The 18,769-nt window shown below is 42.8% G+C and overlaps 1 protein-coding gene across 1 annotated transcript; it reads left to right on the top strand.

The window, feature by feature from the left end:
• The first annotated feature begins 46 nt into the window (after positions 1-46).
• On the top strand, positions 47-17,556 carry SNAP47 (synaptosome associated protein 47). Its single transcript, XM_063417371.1, has 5 exons — positions 47-96; positions 5,971-6,511; positions 8,476-8,960; positions 13,618-13,730; positions 15,344-17,556. Exons 2-5 carry the CDS (start codon positions 6,018-6,020, stop codon positions 15,488-15,490), a joined length of 1,239 nt encoding a protein of 412 aa, XP_063273441.1. The 5' UTR covers positions 47-96; positions 5,971-6,017; the 3' UTR covers positions 15,491-17,556.
• Positions 17,557-18,769: the final 1,213 nt, after the last annotated feature.

Here is an 18,769-nt window from a genome sequence, read left to right as displayed (position 1 = left end):
CTCAGCCAATAGGAACGCGCAGCGGCGCGGGGCTCAGCCAATGGGAGCGCGCGGAGGGCGCAGGCGCGGAGCGGGGCCGGTGCCGCACTGAGGGAGGTGCGTGAGGGGCCGGGGGGGCTCTGAGGGGAGCGGGGGCTCCGGGTGGCGCTGGGGAGGCTCGAAATGGAGCCGGGGGGTCGGAAATGGAGCCGGGGAGTCACAAACTGGGCCTTGGGGGCCTTCCATGCATGACCAGGGTGGTGTCGGACCGGGACCTGGGTTTCAGCCGGGGTCTGGCGGGGCCGGGCTGGGTTTGGTGTTGGGGCCTGGGGCGGGCTCGAAGCGGGGGCTGGGGAAGTTCCGAACCGGGAGCCGGGACGGGCCTTCAGAGCGGGGCTTGGGGGGATTTGGCGGGGCTGGGATTGGCGCTTGGGGGCCAGAATTCCATCCGGGGCGGGAGCGAGGGGAGGCTCGAAGCGGCGTCGAGGAGCTGCGAGCGAGGCTGGGTGGGAGCCGGAGCAGGGATGTGGAGAGGGAAGGGATGAGCTGGGTGAGGGGATCTCCAATAAATTCCTGGATAGCACTGAGCTGTGTGGGACTGGAGAATGCTGGGGGAGCTGGGAATGTTCATCCCGGAGAAAAGGAGGCTCAGGGGGGACCCTGTGGCTCTGCACAGCTCCTGACAGGAGGGGACAGCGGGGAGGGTCGGGCTGTGCTCCAGGAACAGGGACAGGAGGAGAGCGAGGTTTAGGTTGGATTTTGGGACAATTCCTCCATGGAAAGGTTGGTCAGGAATTGCCCAGGGAGGTTTGGAGTGGCCGTCCCTGGAGGTGTCCAAGGAATTCCTGGATGTGGGGCTGGGAGTGGGCACAGCTTGGATTTGACGGCCTTGGAGAGCTTTTCCAAGCTTCTGGAATTCTGTGGGGAAAGAGAGGAAAGTTCTGGAAGAGCCTGGCCCTGCAGTGAAGGGGACAAAGAAAGGTTTGGGGCTTGTCCAAGTGGGATTGGGAAAAATGGGGGATTTTCAGGGACTGGAGAAAGATCCTTCCAAGAAAAGGGAGAGGGATGGAGGGACAGGACACAGGGAATGGCTTCCTGCTGCTGAGATGGGATTTTGGGATGGAATTCCTGGCTGGGCTGGAATTCCCAGAGCAGCTGTGGCTGCCCCTGGATCCCTGGAATGTCCAAGGAAAGGTTGGATCCACCTGGGACAGCAGAGGGGCAGTCCCTGCCCTTGGAATGGGATGATCCCAATGGTCCTCCCAACCCAACCCATTGGAATTCTCTGGAATTCTCTCTTCCCTTGAGTTTGGGGTGAGGAGGAGGAAAAACCTTGGGGAAAAAGGAAAAGAAAGGGATGGAAATCCTTCCTAGCAGGGAGGAATTCCAGCTTGGAACCAGAGGGGAGCCTTGGGAATGAAGGGATGAAGTCAGTCCTGGACACTTCATGTCTTGGAGAATCCCAAATTTAGAATTAGTGGATTTATTAAAACTGAAATTGAGTCCTAATTAAAAAAAGAGAGACTTGCTAAGATTAATAAACTCATTTATTGAAGGTTGGTGTCTCCTAGGAGTTTTTAAGCTCAGCATTTCCCGCATTTATTTCTGGGAATGAAGCAGCCTGTGGAATTCTCAGCCGTGCAAGAGGAGAGAAAATAAAGAATAAAAAATGCAGGAATATTCAGGCCAGCATTCCCACGGGCAGGTGGGAAGGACCTGGGAATTCAGTGCTGGTGAGAACATCACCCAGGGATGCCCACAGCTCCTCCCCCCTAATTAACTCGTTAGAAACGATCCCAGTTAATTGGCTGATCTCACCAAAGGTGAATCAGCTCCTTTTTATGGAAGCAGCCACTGGATGATGTTCCAGGGAAAGAATTCCTGCAAAATCCCCGTGACCTTGTTACTAACCCAGGGCTGCCTGTGGATGGAATTCCAGGATTTTGGGGCAGATGGGGCCCAAAAATCTGATTATTTCCTTAAAAAAGAGTGTGGATAATCAGAGAGTCCAGGCCTGATCTGGGAACGTTTCAGGAAGAAATTCAGGAATTTCATGTGGAATATTTGGGATATTGGAAGGTGTCCCTACACGTGGATGATCCTTAAGATCCCAAATTCCCTGATTCTTATCCAGAAATCCAGGATAATTCTGACCTTTGTTTTTCCAAGAATTCCAGCCCTTTCCTTTATTTAATTTTGGGAAAAATCCTTTTCTCTTTTCATTGGAAATTTCAGTTTCTTGTCAGAGTGAGAAGATTTTGGGAACAGCCTCAGTTGGGTTTTCCTTTGGAATTTTTTCCTTGGCTGTAACCATTCCTTTAAATCCGATTTTGGTGCCATTTTCCTCCCTCTGTTTTCCCACTGTTTTCCCCAGGGTTGTGGATTTATGGGATCAAAAGAGGCAGAGAATTTTCACTTCAAATCCTGATTTTTTTAATCAATTTATGCCTGATTTTTTTTTCCATTTCATCCCTAAAATCAATGAAAAAAAATTTAATAAAAATCCATGAAAATAAGAGATGGAAACTAAATAAAAGATTTTTTCCTCCAAATCTGCTGCTAATAAAAACATCATTCTCTTGGAAAAAAAAGCACGGATTTCATTCCCAAGTGGATTTTTCCTTGGTGGATTTGCCCCGAGGCACAGAAAGGAGCTGAGGGAAGGTTTGGAGCTCTCAGGTGAGTCAGGGATCACGAGAGCTGAGCCACATCCAGGGATAAAAACCCTGCCTGTCCTGCCCTGCCAGCCTTGGATTCGGTGCTTATTCCATAGAAATCCCGGAGTTTTGGAAGGAATTTTCAGGTTGGGAGCAGCCTCAGGTGTATTTTCCTTTAGCTTCAAGGGGTTTTGGGTTTTATTTTCAAAACTTGGAAGAGAAAAAAAACCCAGAGGGAAAAGAATTCCTCCTTGAGAGTTCCATGGATCCAAATCCAGGTAAGAAATAAAGCTCAGGAAGAGATTGTTTTAATTTATTATTAAATATAAATCCATTATATTTTAGGGAATTTTCATTTTGGGAGCACCCTCAGTTGTATTTTCCTTCAGGATTTTTTCTTTTGTGAAAAGTTGGAAGGGAAAATTTTTTCCTTAAGAATTCCATGGATACAAATCCAGGTAAAACACTTGGCCTAAAGCTCAGAAAGAGATTATTTTAATTTATTATTAAATATAAATCTATTACATTTTAAGGAATTTTCGTTTTGGGAGCACCCTCAGTTCTATTTTCCTTCAGGATTTTTTCTTTTGTGAAAAGCTGGAAGAGATAAAACACTGAGGGGAGAAAATTTTCCCTGAGAATTCCATGGATCCAAATCCAGGTGAGAAACTTGGGATAAAGCTCAGGAAGAGATAATTTTAATTTATTATTAAATTTAAATCCTTGATTTTTAAAGGCATTTTCATTTTGGGAGCAGCCTCAGTTGTATTTTCCTTTGGAATTTTTTCCCAGCAGAAATCTTGGCTGTAACCATTCCTTTAAATCAGATTTTTGTACCATTTTCCTCCCTCTCTTTTCCCAGTTTTCTCCAGGGTTGTGGATTTATTGGCTCAAAAGAGGCAGATAATTTTCACTTCAAATCCTGATTTTTTTATTTTGATTTATTTTGATTTTTATTTTGATTTATTTTTGATTTTTTTATCAGTTTCTGGCTGGGTTTTTTTTCCATTTCATCCCTAAAATCAATAATGAAAAAGAAATCACTAAAGATCCGTGGAAAAAGGGATGGAAACCAAATAAAGATTTTTTTTTGCAGGGGTATAGTGTGGACTAATCCTTAATTATATTGAAATTTGGAGTGTTTTTAATTAAAACAATCCCTGGAACTGGGCTTTTGAAGGGATTAAGGATGCAGCAGCCTGAGAACCCTGGGAGATCTCGGAGTGGGATCAGGAATTCCCGAGGAAGGAGTTGTTTGTTTTCATGAGAATTCCTGAAGTTTTCCTGGATTGGTCTGGAATTAAGGAGGGTAATTAGTGAGGATCTCATTAATCAAACAGCAGAATTCCATGAGCTCCTGGGCTGGGATTAATCCCTGCATGATCCCACGAAATACCAAAACCTGGGAGAAGATGATGGCTCGGGAAGCAATTAAATCCTGGTGACATCATCAGCATTCCCAAATTAATTGTGGGATGTAACGAAGCCTCCGTGCCAGGAACTGCAGCAATGAGGGGGATATTCCAGGAAAATTCCAACCCTTGGCTCCAAAAAACTTCGGGAAGTGTGGAGAGAAGCCATTCCAGAGCTGGAATTGCTCATTCCGAAGTCGGGATTGTTTGGATGGAAGGAAGCCAGAGCTGAGGCATGGGAAGCCGGAATTCTGGATCCTGGTGAGCAAATCCCACGGGAATTCCAGATCCCTCTGTGGCTGCAGCGTTCATCTCCCAGGAAAACGCAGCCTGGGAATATTCCACAGGGAAAATCCGACAGATTCGAGAGGTTCCTTTGGGATTGTTCCATCGGAAGCTGCAGGAGCCGCTTGGATTTGTGATTTTTGGGATCGTTTGGTGGAGTCCTGTGGAAACCTGGAGGGGAGGCCTGAGATTGTGACAATTCCCAGAGGAAACTGGGAATTCCTGGAGAAAACTGGGAATTCCTGAAAAAAAGCCTGGGTTCCTGAAGGAAACTGTAAATTCCTAGAGAAAACTGAGAATTTCTAGATCAAACTGGGAATTCCTGGAAAAAACTTGGAATTTCTGGAGGAGACTGGGAATTCCTGCAGAAAACTGGGAATTCCTGGAAAAAACTTGGATTCCCGCAGGAAAGTGGGAATTCCCAGAGGAAACTTGGAATTCCTGGAGAAAACTGGGAATTCCTGGAGAAAACTGAGATAATTCCCAGAGAAATCCTGGAGATTGTTGACAATTCTTGAAGCATATTGACAATTCCTGGAGAATTCCTGAAATTTGCTTTATGTGCCTGGACGTTGAGATGCCAGAGGGGAAGGGGAGGGAGCAGGGATTTAAAAAGAAGGATGAGCTGGAATTTTGGGATATCCTGGATTTTTCTCAGTACCTGTTGGTCTGTGGGAAGCCAGGATGAGTTGGGAATGGGAATATTCCAGGATAAGAATGGAATTCTTGGTAAATTAAGGTGGCCAGGGATGCTGATAGCCCTTTCCAGAGAAAATCTTGAATTTTGGGATATCCTGGATTTTCCCTTGTTGATCTTTGGGGAGCTGAGATGAGTTGGGAATGGGAATATTCCAGGATAAGAATGGAATTCTTGGTAAAAATGCATGGCCAGGGATGCTGATGGGCTTTTCCAGAGAAAATGTTGAATTTTGGGATATCCTGGATTTTCCTTACTACCTGTTGATCTTTGGGATGAGCTGGGAATGGGAATATTCCTGGATATCAATGGAATTCTTGATAAAACGAGGTTGCTGGTGATACTGATGGACTTTTCCAGAGGAAATCTTGAATTTTGGGATATCCTGGATTTTCCTCAGAACCTGTTTGTCTGTGGGAAGCCAAGATAAGTTGGGAATGGGAATATTCCAGGATAAGAATGGAATTCTTGATAAATTAAGGTGGCCAGGGATGTTGACAGCCATTTCCAAAGGAAATCTTGGATTTTGGGATATCCTGGATTTTCCTCAGTACCTGTTGATTGATGGGAAGCTGAGATGAGTTGGGAATGGGAATATTCCTGGATAAGAATCGAATTCTTGGTAAAAATGCATGGCCAGTGATGGTGATGAGCTTTTCCAGAGGAAATCTTGAATTTTGGGATATCTTGGATTTCCCTTAGTACCTGTTGATCAGTGGGAAGCCAGGATGAACTGGGAATGGGAATATTCCTGGATAAGAATGGAATTCTTGGTAAAAATGCATGGCCAGGGATGCAGATGAGCTTTTCCAGAGCAAATATTCCTGTGCTTAGAAAAGATTCCCAAATTCCCTGGATATCCAGCTGGAAAGCGCCAGATTAATTCCCGTGTGTTTATTAAGGATTCCTGCTTTTTTTTTTTCTTTCCCCTGGATTTCAGCGTCTCCCGGTGGATTGGAGAGCATTTCCCTGGGAGAGGAGGCCGGGATGAACGAGGACATCCGGATCCATTCCTGGCCTTGCTCCTACTACCTGGACAGCAGCAAGCAATGGATCCCCGGGAAGCTCTCCCTGACTCCCGTCTCCATCAAATTCACGGCCGACAAAACCTCGGAGCTCCTGGTGGATTTCCGGCTGGCTGGGATCAGCGAGATCAAGAAGGAATCTTCCCATTTGATCTTCAGCTCCCTCACTGTCCTGGAGAAGGGCACCAAGCACTGGTTCAGCTCCCTGCATCCCAACAGGAATGTGGTCTTCAACATCCTGGAGCACTTCTGGCGGGAGCAGCTCCTCTCCAGCCAGGAGGGCGGAGCGGGAGCGGCTTTGGAATCCAGCAAGGGCAAGGAATTGACGGGAATGTTGGAGGGATCCCAGAAACGCCTGGAGGACACGGCCAAGATGCTGCATTCCCAAGGGGAGCAGTTTGACAACATCATGAGGGGGCTCCACAAGATTGAGGGGGACATGGATGTGGCGGACAGGTACGGAATGGGAGCGTTCCCACAGCTGGGAATGGTGTGGAAGGCCTGGAGTTTCTGCAGGAGGCCTTGAGGAAATGGAAGTGTGGAATTTTGATCGGAGGGTGGAGAGCTGGGAATGTTCCCCTGGAGAGGAGAAGGCTCCAGGGAGAGCTCAGAGCCCCTGGCAGGGCCTGAAGGGGCTCCAGGAGAGCTGGAGAGGGACTGGGGACAAGGGCTGGAGGGACAGGACACAGGGAATGGCTCCCACTGCCAGAGGGCAGGGCTGGGTGGGAGATTGGGAAGGGATTCCCGGAGAAGCCCCTCAGTGGGATGGCTGCAGTGGGAAGGATGGACGAAGGAAGGATTTCCATGGAATATTCAGCAGGTGGCTGTTGGTTGCCATTGGGAATTCCGGCATTCCCACTTTTCCTGAGGGAAGGCAGGGCGTGAATTCCCAATAAACACTGCCTGGTTTCCCCCTTTGGAAAACAAGGATACCAAGGAAGAACTTTGTGGTTTTCCACTTGGATGGAAGCTGAATCCAGGAATGATCAGATCATTGGAGAACCCCAAGGATTGGGAATTTGTAGGAATTCTTGAGAAGAATTTAGAGTTTGGTTCTTCTGGGGCAGGGCAGAGTGGTTGGGATAGATGGGAATTGGGAAGGGATTCCTGGCTGGAATTCCCAGAGCAGCTGTGGCTGCCCCTGGATCCCTGGAATGTCGCAGGCCAGGCTGGAGCACCCTGGGGTAGTGGGAATTCCCTGCCCATGGATTGGGATGATCCTTAGAATCCCTTCCCATCCAAGCCTTTTGTGCCTGTGGGCTCAGGAAATGTTGGGAATTCGGCTCTGGAATTTAAGGGTGCCACAGTCTCCTTTCTTCCACCCCTGCCCTGCTCCATGGGAATAAAAGCTGGGATCAGTGAGGCTGAGCAGAGTTTGCTGTGTCCATCCCTGCTGCCCTTCCTGGGAAATCCAGAGCTGTGCCTGCTCCTTTCCTGCCCTTTTTTTCCTTTCCTGCCCTTTTTTTCCTTTCCTGCCCTTTTTTTCCTTTCCTGCCCTTTTTTTCCTTTCCTGCCCTTTTTTTCCTTTCCTGCCCTTTTTTTCCTTTCCCGCCCTTTTTTTCCTTTCCTTCCACTTTTTTCTTTTCCCGCCCTTTGTTCCCTTTCCCTATCTAATATCCCATATTGAGTATCCAATCTCCCAATATTTAACAATCAATATCCTATATTTAGTATCCAGTATCCCATATCCAATATCCCATATTAAATATCCAGTATCCCATATTCCATGTTCAATATCCCATTCGCAGTACCCCATATCCAGTATCCAATCTCCCAATATTTAATAATCAAATCTCCCATATTTAATATCCAATATCCCATATCCAATATTTAATATCCAATATCCCATATAAAGTATTCCATATCCCATATCCAATATCCACTCTCCCAGTATTTAACAATCAATATCCCATATCCGCTATCTAATATCCCATATCCAATATTTAATATCCCACATTTCATATCCAGTATTCAATATCCAGTATCCCATATCCAATATCCAATATCCAGTATTTAATATTCACATTCCATACCCAGCATCTCATACCCAGTATCCCATATCCCATATCCAGTATGCAATATCCAATATCCAATATTTAATATTGCATACCCAATATCCAGTATTCAATATCCATTCTCCCAGTATTTAATATCCAGTATCCCATATCCCATATCCAATATCCAATATTTAATATCCCATATCCGATATTTAATATCATGTACCCAATATTTAATATCCCCATCCCATATCCACTATCCAATATTTAATATCCCTTATCTGCTATCCCATATCCAATGTCCCATATCCGATATCCAATATTCAGTATCCATTCTCCCAATATTTAACATCCCCATATCCCATATCCAATATCCAGTATTTAACATCCCACATCCCATATCCAACATTTGATCCCTCCCAGGCTGTTGACCGAGCTGGAATCTCCTTCCTGGTGGCCCTTCAGCACCAAGCTCTGGAAAGCCCCTGTGGAGCCGAAGCCCAAGGAGAGCCCCGGCGCTCCCGATCCCGATCCCCGCTCGGAGGAGCAGGCCCTGCTGCGGATCCCGGTGCTGATCGCGCAGGGCGCGGACGCCAGGCCGGGCTCGCTGGCGCTGCTGCCGTCGGCGCTGGAGATCCGCGACGGCGCGGCGCGGCTGCTGCGGCGCTTCGAGCGGCGCCACGTGGACGAGGTGCGGGTGCACGGCCCCTACGAGGTCAGCGTGCGGCAGCGCTTCATCGGCCGGCCCGACTGCGCCTTCCGCCTGCTGGCCGCCCGCATGCCCGACGCCATCCCGCTGCTCCAGGCGCACTACGGCAGGAGGGTGCAGATCCTGGAGGACGCGCTCGGCTTCGCCGCCGCGCCCAGGTCCCCCGCGGCGGATCTGGGGACGTCCGTGTGGCAGGCAGGTGGGTGGCACGGGTGGCTCTGGAGGCTTCCCGGTGTTTTCCGAGGGAAAGCGTCGGTGCAGCGAGCCCGGCGTGAGGAGGAGTCCAAGGAATGAACTCCGGGTGGCGTCACAGCCTCTGGTACTGCTGGTTTGCCTGGAGCTGATTCCCAGCTGGAAGGGAATATCCAGTAATTGATATCCAGTAATTGATATCCAGTAATTGATATCCAATAATTGATATCCAATAATTGATATCCAGTACCCAGTAATTAATATGCCATATTCAGTCTCCCATATATCCAATATTCAGTATTCAGTATCCCACATTTCATATCCAATATTTAATATCCAATATCCCAGATCCAAGATTTAATAACCAGTATCCCGTATCCAGTTTCCAATATCCCATATCCCACATCCAGTATTCAGCATTTAATATCCCATATCCAATATTTAATACCTCATATCCAATATTTAATACCCAATATCCAGTATCCAATATTTAATAATCAATATCCAATATCCCCTATCCAGTATTCCGTGTCTGATAATTAATATCCAATATCCCATATTCGATATCCCATATCCAATACCCAATATTTAATATCCCATATATAATATCCAGTTTTTTATATCCCATATCCATTTTCCAATATCCAATATTTAATATCCCACATTTCATATCCATTTTCCAATATCCAATATTTAATATCCCACATTTCATATCCATTTTCCAATATCCAATATTTAATATCCCATATCCAATATCCTGCATCCCATATCCAATATCCCATATTTGTTATCCAATATTTAATAATATCACATAGCCCACATTTCACATCCCATATCCAATTTCCCATATCCTGTATCCAATGTCCAACATTTAATAATCAGTATCCCGTATTTAATATCCCATATCCAGTATTTAATACCCCATGTCCAATTTCCAATATCCAGTGTCCTATATCCCATATTGACTATCCTGTATTTGATAATCAATATCCCATATCCCATATTTAATATCCAGTATCTTGCATCCTATAGTCAATTTTAATAATCAATATCCCAGATTCAATATCCCATTTCCAATACCAAATATTTAATGTCCCATATTTAATATCCCATATCCAATATCCCATATTTATTATCCCATATTTAATAATCAATATCCAGTATTTAATGTCCCACAACCAATTTCCTATATCCAGTGTCCAATATTTAATAATCAGTATCCCATATTTAATATCCCATATTTCATATCCCATATCCAGTATTGAATAATCAATAGCCCATATCCAATATTTAATATCCCATATCCAATATCCCATATTCAATATTTAATATCCCACATCTCTTATCCAATATCCAATATTTATATTAATTTAAATATTTTATTTCCTTAAATCCTGACAAATTGCCTCAAATATCCAGGAAATCTTTAATTAAAACCTGGGCTAAACCTGATTCTCCCATATTAAAAAAACCCCAGGATTTGGATATTAGACAAGCCCAGCTGTTGGAATTCCAGAAATTTTGGAATTACTGTAAGGAACTTTCAGAGTGAAAATTCCCAACAAGAAAATCAACATTCCCTACTACAAATCCTAAAATTCCAGATTTTTTTTAACCAATTTTTAGGAATTTTTGACAGCTTGGAATTTATTCCTCCCAACATCCCTGAATCCTTTTTTCCCCTGATTTTTAATCCCAAAGGAACAAATCAAAGATGAACTCAGTTCCAAAACCAATTGGAAAATCGGAATAAATGAATAAATCCAGGGATTTCCCGCTGGAATTCCAGCAGGGAAAGGAATATCCTGGTTTTGAGGAATATTCCAGCTTGGAAAAGTTGCGTTATTTTTAAGGAAGTGAATTTTGGCTCCTGGAATTCCAGCATAGCAACTCCTAGGAAAAACAAGCTGCTGTTATTCCAACAAATTCCTGACGGAATTCCAGAACATTATTGGGTTTTCAGCCCTTTTCCAGAGGTTTTCCTGCTGGATTTTGCTCTCCTTTCCTTTTTAATTTAGAATTAAATTGGAATTAAATTAATAAAGAAAATAATATTATTAATTATATTAATTAATAATGTTTTAGATGTAATATTAAATAATTGTATTAACAAATTCTATTAATTATGGATATTTTCAATATTAATTTGGAATTAATTTGGAATTATTTGGAATTAATTTGGAATTAATTTGGAATTATTTGGAATTATTTGGAATTAATTTGGAATTAATTTGGAATTGATTTGGAATTGATTTGGAATTTATTTGGAATTATTTGGAATTATTTTGGAATTAATTTGGAATTAATTTGGAATTTGGAGAAGCTTGGGAAGCAAAGGGGAGGTGATGGAAATCCTAATTTTTCCAGGTTTTTTTTGTGTTTTCCTTGGATTTGTGGCCGTTCCTGTTCCGTCACAAGGTGGCACTCGCGGACTGCGCCGGATCCTTTGGGATTTTTCCATGGAAAGGGATTTTTTTTCCTGATTTTTTTCCCCGGGTTTTCTCAAATCAGGAGGGGAAAAATCAATTTTTTTTCTCTGTCTCTCTGTTTTTTTCTGTTTTTTTATCGGGAATAGATCCAGGGATTTTTGGGATAAAATCCATGCAGGGCATGGAAATCCCTGGGAAAAGGATGGATTTTCCCTCCAAACTGACACATTCCCACCCGGAGCCTTCGTTTATATCAATCCTGCCCTCAGCTTATTTATCAATTAGAAATTTAAGGAATTAAATTATAAAGTATAATTTTATAGAAGTAAATTATATATTGGAAATGTACAGGATTAAAATATTTATTCATTTACTTATTAAATATTAACTATAAAATCTTAAACATTGAAATTAATTTAGATGAAATCCTAAATTAATTTAAATATTAAATTACTTATTTATAAGTCACAAATTTATAGACTAAATTATTGATTTATAAATCACAAATTTATAGAGGTAATTTATCAATTTATCAATTAGAAATTGATAGAATTAAATTATGGATTTATAAATTAAAAATTTATAGATTTAAATTATTGATCTCTCAATTAGAAATGAATAGAATTACATTATTGATTTATAAATTACAAGTTTATAGAATTAAATTATAAATTAGAAACTTACAGAATTATCAATTTATAAATCAAAAATTCATAGAATTAAATTATCAATCAGAAATTCATAGAATTAAATTATTGATTTATAATTACAAGTTTATAGAATTAAATGCTAAATTAGTAACTTACAGAATTAAATTATCAATTTATAAATAATGAATTTATAGAATTAAATTATCAATTTATAAATCAGAAATTTGCAGAATTAAAATATCAATTCGAAACTTACAGAATGAAATTATCGATTTATAAGTCAGAAATTTATAGAATTAAATTATTGATTTATCAAATAGAAGTTTATTGAATTAAAATATCAATTAGAAATTTATAGAATTAAATTATCAATTTATAAATTAGAAATTTATAGAATTATATTTTAAATTAGAAATTTACAGAGTTAAATTATCAGGTTATAAATCACAAATTTATAAAGTTAAATTATCGATTAGAAGTTTATAGTATTAAACTATCAATTTATTAATCACAAATGTATGGAATTAAATTATCACTTTATCAATGATAAATTAATAGAATTAAATTCCCAAAAAAGTAATTTCCCCCAAGAATTTTGGCTTCATTCCATGTGGAAAAGGAATTTTGGGATTATCTGGAATTACTTTTAGCTGCTTTGCACATTTTTCCATGGGTTTTTTGGGATAAATGTTGAAATTTTGGATCAGCTTTGGTCTAGTTTTATCCCAAAAAACGCCTGAGAATTTCCAAGGATTAAAGACCTGGATTCCAATCCTGAATTCCGTCTGCAGTGGGATCGCTTAGGGCAACTTCACCCTGGCATTCCCAGATTCTGATCCCTTGAGAGGGTGAATTCTCCCTGTGAACAAATTCCCCGATCATTTGGATTTTCCAGGAATTCCTGGGAAAATTTGGCATTTTCTTTTATCTTTGACACAAAAGAACTGAAATATTCCTGACTTTCAGCCACTTCTATCCCTAAAAATTTCCTGGGAATTCCAGCAAATTCCAGCTCTTCTTCCTCATCCCCTTTTTTTTCTTTTTTGCATTCCCACAATTTTTTCCTTACTCCCGGATTTTTTCCTGTCCTCAGAGGGATGGCTGTGGTGGGAAAGATGCAGGAATTGAGTCCGGAATTCCTGTCCGAGCCCGGAATTCCTGTCCGAGCCCGAAATTCCTGTCCGAGCCCGAAATTCCTGTCCGAGCCCGAAATTCCTGTCCGAGCCCGAAATTCCTGTCCGAGTCCGGAATTCCTGTCCGAGCCTGGAATTCTTATCCGAGCCCGGAATTTCTTCCTGAGCCCGGAATTCCTGTCCGAGCCCGGAATTCCTGTCTGATCTCGGAATTTCTGTCCAAGTCTGGAATTCCTGTCTGATCTCGGAATTTCTGTCCGAGTCTGGAATTCCTGTCTGATCTCGGAATTTCTGTCCGAGCCCGGAATTCCTGTCTGATCTCGGAATTTCTGTCCGAGCCCGGAATTTCTGTCCGAGCCCGGAATTTCTCTCTGAGCCCGGAATTCCTGTCCAAGCCCAGAATTCCTGTCTGAGCCCGAAATTTCTCTCTGAGCCCGGAATTTCTGTCACAGCCACAGGATTCCTGGGAGCGGCGGCGACTCCCGGATCTCCGGCGGGAAGCGCGGACAAGGAGCAGGTGCAGCTGCAGAAAATCTCCCAGGAAGAAGCCAACGAGCTCAGACAGGTAAAAATCGAGATCAAACTGATGGAAAAAATCATTGAATTCCTTCATTTGATTGTTGTTCCAGCTATTTTATTTTTTTTTCTAATTTATGTAATTTTATGTTATTTAACTTTTTAAATCTTATATATTGGATCCTATTTCATTTCAATTTATTTTTATTTTGTTTTATTTTTTTAGTTTTTATTTTTGCATTGTTTTTAATTTGTCTCATTTTATTTCATTTCATTTTTATATTGCTGTTTTATTTTATCCTAATTTCTTGTTTTTTAAGCTTCTGTGTTGTTAATGTAATTTTATTATATTTTTACAAAACGTTTTTATTTTTTACTTTTTAAAAAGTTTTATTTCAATTTTTATTATATTTTTCTTTTTTATTCTTTATTGACTTGTGTTATTTTTATTTTTATATTTTTAATTTTTATTTTATTTTTACTTTTAATGTTCTGGCATGTTCTTTTTAAAATTATCTTTAATTTCTAAATTTTATTTCTTTTTTTAGTTTTTTTTGTTTTTATTTTTAGTTTTATCTTTACTTTTGTCTTTAGTTTTATTGTTTTTATGTTTTGTTATTTTATGTTAATTTGATTTTTTAAATTAATTTTTAAAAAATTATTTCTTTTTAAAAATTTTACTGATTTGCTTTGATTGGAATTTATTTTTATTTGATTTAATTTTTTTATTATGGAAAAATTCTTCTGCCAGAGGACAGGGATGGATGGGAATTGGGAAGGAATTCCTGGCTGGGCTGGAATTCCCTGCAATGTCCAAGGCCAGGCTGGATCCACCTGGGAGAGCGGGAGGTGTCCCTGCCCATGGAATGGGATGGATGGGGATGATCCTAAAGATCCTCCCAACCCACCCCATTGGAATTCTCTGGAATTCTCTCTTCCCTTCTCTTTGGGGTGAGGAGAAGGAAAACTCCTGGGAGAAAGGAGGAGGAAAGGATGGAAATCCTTCCTAGGAGGGAGGAATTCCAGCTTGGGGTGAGGAAACTGAGGTGAGCCTTGGGAATGATGTTGGGAAAGGAGGAATGAGTTCAGTCATCCAAGGATCAGCCTGGCTTGGCGGGAGGTGTCCGTGCTTGGATCTGGGCGATCCTTGGAATCCCTTCCAACCCGAATTCCAGGGGTTCTGGGATGTCAGTCCGTGAAAGATCCCATTGCTGATTCTGGGATGTCAATCCATGGGAGATCCCGTTGCTGATTCTGGGATGTCAATCCATGGGAGATCCCATTGCTGATTCTGGGATATCAATCCATGAGAGATCCCGTTGCTGATTCTGGGATGTCAGTCCATGGGAGATCCCATTGCTGATTCTGGGATATCAATCCATGAGAGATCCCATTGCTGATTCTGGGATGTCAATCCATGGGAGATCCCATTGCTGATTCTGGGATATCAATTCATGAGAGATCCCGTTGCTGATTCTGGGATGTCAGTCCGTGAAAGATTCCATTGCTGATTCTGGGATGTCAATCCATGGGAGATCCCGTTGCTGATTCTGGGATGTCAATCCATGGGAGATCCCGTTGCTGATTCTGGGATGTCAATCCATGGGAGATCCTGTTGCTCCCAACCCCGAAATGCGAGCTCTCCGCGTTTCCCTCTGGCAGATCCTGAAGAAGCTCAAGGGCCTGGCCCTGGAGACGGAAGCGGAGCTGGAGAGGCAGGACGAGGCCCTGGATTCCATCGGCAGCTCCGTGGACCGCGCCACGCTCAACATCGACCGGCAGAACCGCAGGATGAGGAAGCTGACGTAACTTCCTGGCGGGAACGGGAACGCCGGGGAGAGCAGGAGGATGGGGGAGCCGGGAGTTTCAGGACTGGTTTTTCCAGAGACACTTCGGGAGGGGTTTGGGATGAGGTTTGGAAAACGGCGCTGCTGAGGGTGAGTTCCTGAGAGGATTGAAGGTTCCTGGACTTCGATCGTGGCTGGATCTTCGATCCTGGGTGGATTTTGGATGGTTGGAGTTTGGGTGATGGTTGCGTCTTGGATGAGGTTTGGATCTTGGATCATGGTTGAATCTTGGATGAGGTTTGGATCTTGGATGATGGTTGGATCTTGGATCACATTTGGATCTTGGATGATGGTTGAGTCTTGGATGAGGTTTGGATCTTGGATAGTTGGATTTTGGGTGGTGGTTGGATCTTGGAGGGTTGGATTTTGGGTGGTGGTTGGATTTTTCGTGGAGATTGAGTCTTGGATGAGATTTGGATCTTGGATCATGGTTGGATCTTGGATCACATGTGGATCTTGGATGATGTTTGGACCTTGGGTAATGTTTGGATCTTGGATCTTGGATGGGATTTGGGTCATGGATAATTGGATTTTGGGTGGTGGTTGGATCTTGAATGGTTGGATCTTGGATGAGGTTTGGACCTTGGATGAGTTTTGGACCTTGGATGAGGTTTGGACCTTGGATGGTTGGATCTTGGATCACAGTTGGATCTTAAATAACGATTGGATGTTGGATGAGTTTTGAATCTTGGATCATGGTTGGATTTTGGATCATGGTTGGATCTTGGATCATGGTTGGATGTTGGATGATGATTGGATCTTGGATGAGGTTTGGATCTTGGATGAGGTTTGGATCTTGGATGAGGTTTGGATCTTGGATGATGCTTGGATCTTGGATGATGATTGGTCCTTGGATAATATTTAGAAGCCTTTTTTGGATGGAAGGATCCAAATTTCCAATCGGGATGAAACAAAACTCGTGGATTCTCCACTACAGAACCCTGTAAATAGGAAGGGATGTGACAAAACCGGACTTAATTTTAATTCATTAATTCATCAATTAATGTGCTTTTTCACTTTGCTGCTTTCCAACCCATCAATTCCCTCTCCAGAACTTTCCGTAAAATCCTTAGGATCCAATCCTGTTTTTTTTAATTTATTTGCACTGAGTGGTGATGAAACATTTCAAGGCTTTTCCAGAATTCCTAAAAAAAGGGAATATTTTCAATTGAAGTCTGAAGTTTACACTTGGCTCTGTTGAGAGCTGAGATTCCCCCTCCTAAATTATTGATATTCCGTAGGAAAAATTCCCATTTCCAGCTGTTCTACCTCCAAGGAGCTCTTGTAAAATATTTTTTTTTAATTTTTTTTTTTTTACATTTAATTTAAATTTTTTTTTGGTGTTGCTTGCTAATCCAACACTTCCAGTGCAATATTTTGAAACAGTGAAGCTTCAAATCCTTGGATTCAGTGGGAATTTTTCCCAATTTTTTTTGGAATCCAGCCTAAATTTGGGAGAAGACCCCGAACCATGTCGAGGGTGTTGTTTGCAAAGTTTGTATTCCTTTGTCTGAGTTAAGACTGGAGTAAAATTTATTCCAAGTTTTTCCTGGCATGCACTTTATTGGATAATCCGGTGATAATTCCCTCTCCATCAATTATTTCCTGGGAATAAAATCCTCTTGGAGCTTCTCCTGACGTTTCCCACCCCAAAATCGCTGCTGGTTTACCGGGAGAGGAAAAAAAACTTCCCACACCTCATTTTTCCATGGATTTCCATGTGGATTTCACACCAAATCTGTGCTTGTTGAGGCTGGGATGGGGTCTGGGAATGTTCCAGAATTCCCAAAAGGAAATCTTTTGGATTTGAGCGTTTTTGGGGTGTTCTTTGTGCCATATTTTTTATTGTTGTGAGGTTTTAGCACCGACTCCGTATTTTGTGGGTTGTGTTGAGTCCAACATATCCCAAAAAAACTTTGGAATATTCCTTGGAAAGCCCATCCTGGAGCTGTACATTGGCTGAATTCCATGTGCCAGAAGGATTTTCCACCTGTAATTCCTTCTTATTAAATCTCTTGGAATTGTGAATTTTCTCTCTTGTCTTCACTTGGCCGGGAATTAGCAGGAAAAATCCATCTGTGTTTTCCTGTGGAATGGGATTTCGTGGATTCTGTGGGCTTGGGCTTTAGGATGGGTTTATTTGGGATTAAAAATGTGGAAAGTATAGAAAATATGGAAAATATGGAAAATATGCCCTGCTGGAAGATGGTCCTGGATGAGTTTTAAGCTTCCAACCCATTCCAGAATTCCGTGATCTTCATCAAGCCTGGGAAGAGTGGCTGATATTCCAGAGGGGCCTCAAAATCCTGGAAAAATGGGATTTTTTGCTGGGATCTTCATGGATTTAATCAGAAGAAATCCTGCCCTGGGGGAGGAGCAATCCCAGGAATTGGGACATGCTGGGAACACCCAGCTGGAAAACAGGAGCCAGAGGTGCTGCTGGATGGAATTCCCACATGGATTGGCTTGGGAGGGATTTTTTAGGATCATCCAACCCCATCCCAGGGTGCTCCAAGCCCTTTTTTTCCATGAGAGGTGGATTGGAATGGGATGATCCTTAAGATCCCTTCCATCCCAAACCATTCTGGAATTTTCCAGGACTTTCCAGGAATTTCTGTGCCATGTTGCTGACTCCTTTTGTTGGCCGCAGGCCCCGAACTCTGTGGAATCCCACATCTTCCTCTGCTGCTGGATTTGAGGCATTCCAAACAGGAATTCTGCGTCCCAGGTGACAAATGTGGAAACGGGACCCAAAATTGAGGCTCCGGAGACCTCGGGGATGGCTCCGAGGGGAAGCTGCCCTCTGGAACCCGTCCTTCTCCATGGATCATCAAAGGAGCCTGGAGATCCTGGATTTGGGAATTCTTCCTCATCCGCGTCCTCTCCGGAGCCTTTCCGGGCTCTGTTTGTTTTTCCCGCCTGGCTCCTTCCCTTTGCCGTTTTTCCCGATGGAAAATGTGGGCTCTGGGATGAGCTCCGGGCGCAGGGGAGGTGATCTGGATTCTGTGAAAGCTTCATCGACGCTCCTCGTTATCCCTGTGGGATGGGATTGACCAACGGCTTCATCCAGCCCCCGGGGACGCTTTTCCTTTGGATTTAAAGGATCAGGAGGAGGTGGCGGATCCCTGGATCGGGGTCAGGGCAGGGTGAGGGCAAGTTTGGACTCCTGGCTCAAATTTGGGAGGTTGGAGGGGAGGAAAATCCAGGATCTCAGGGAAAACATCGGCTGCCAACCGCTGGA

Source organism: Prinia subflava, chromosome 1 (assembly GCF_021018805.1).
Source record: "Prinia subflava isolate CZ2003 ecotype Zambia chromosome 1, Cam_Psub_1.2, whole genome shotgun sequence".
In the NCBI taxonomy this organism is placed as follows: Eukaryota; Metazoa; Chordata; class Aves; order Passeriformes; family Cisticolidae; genus Prinia; species Prinia subflava.
This window is presented reverse-complemented; position numbering and strand designations above follow the sequence as displayed.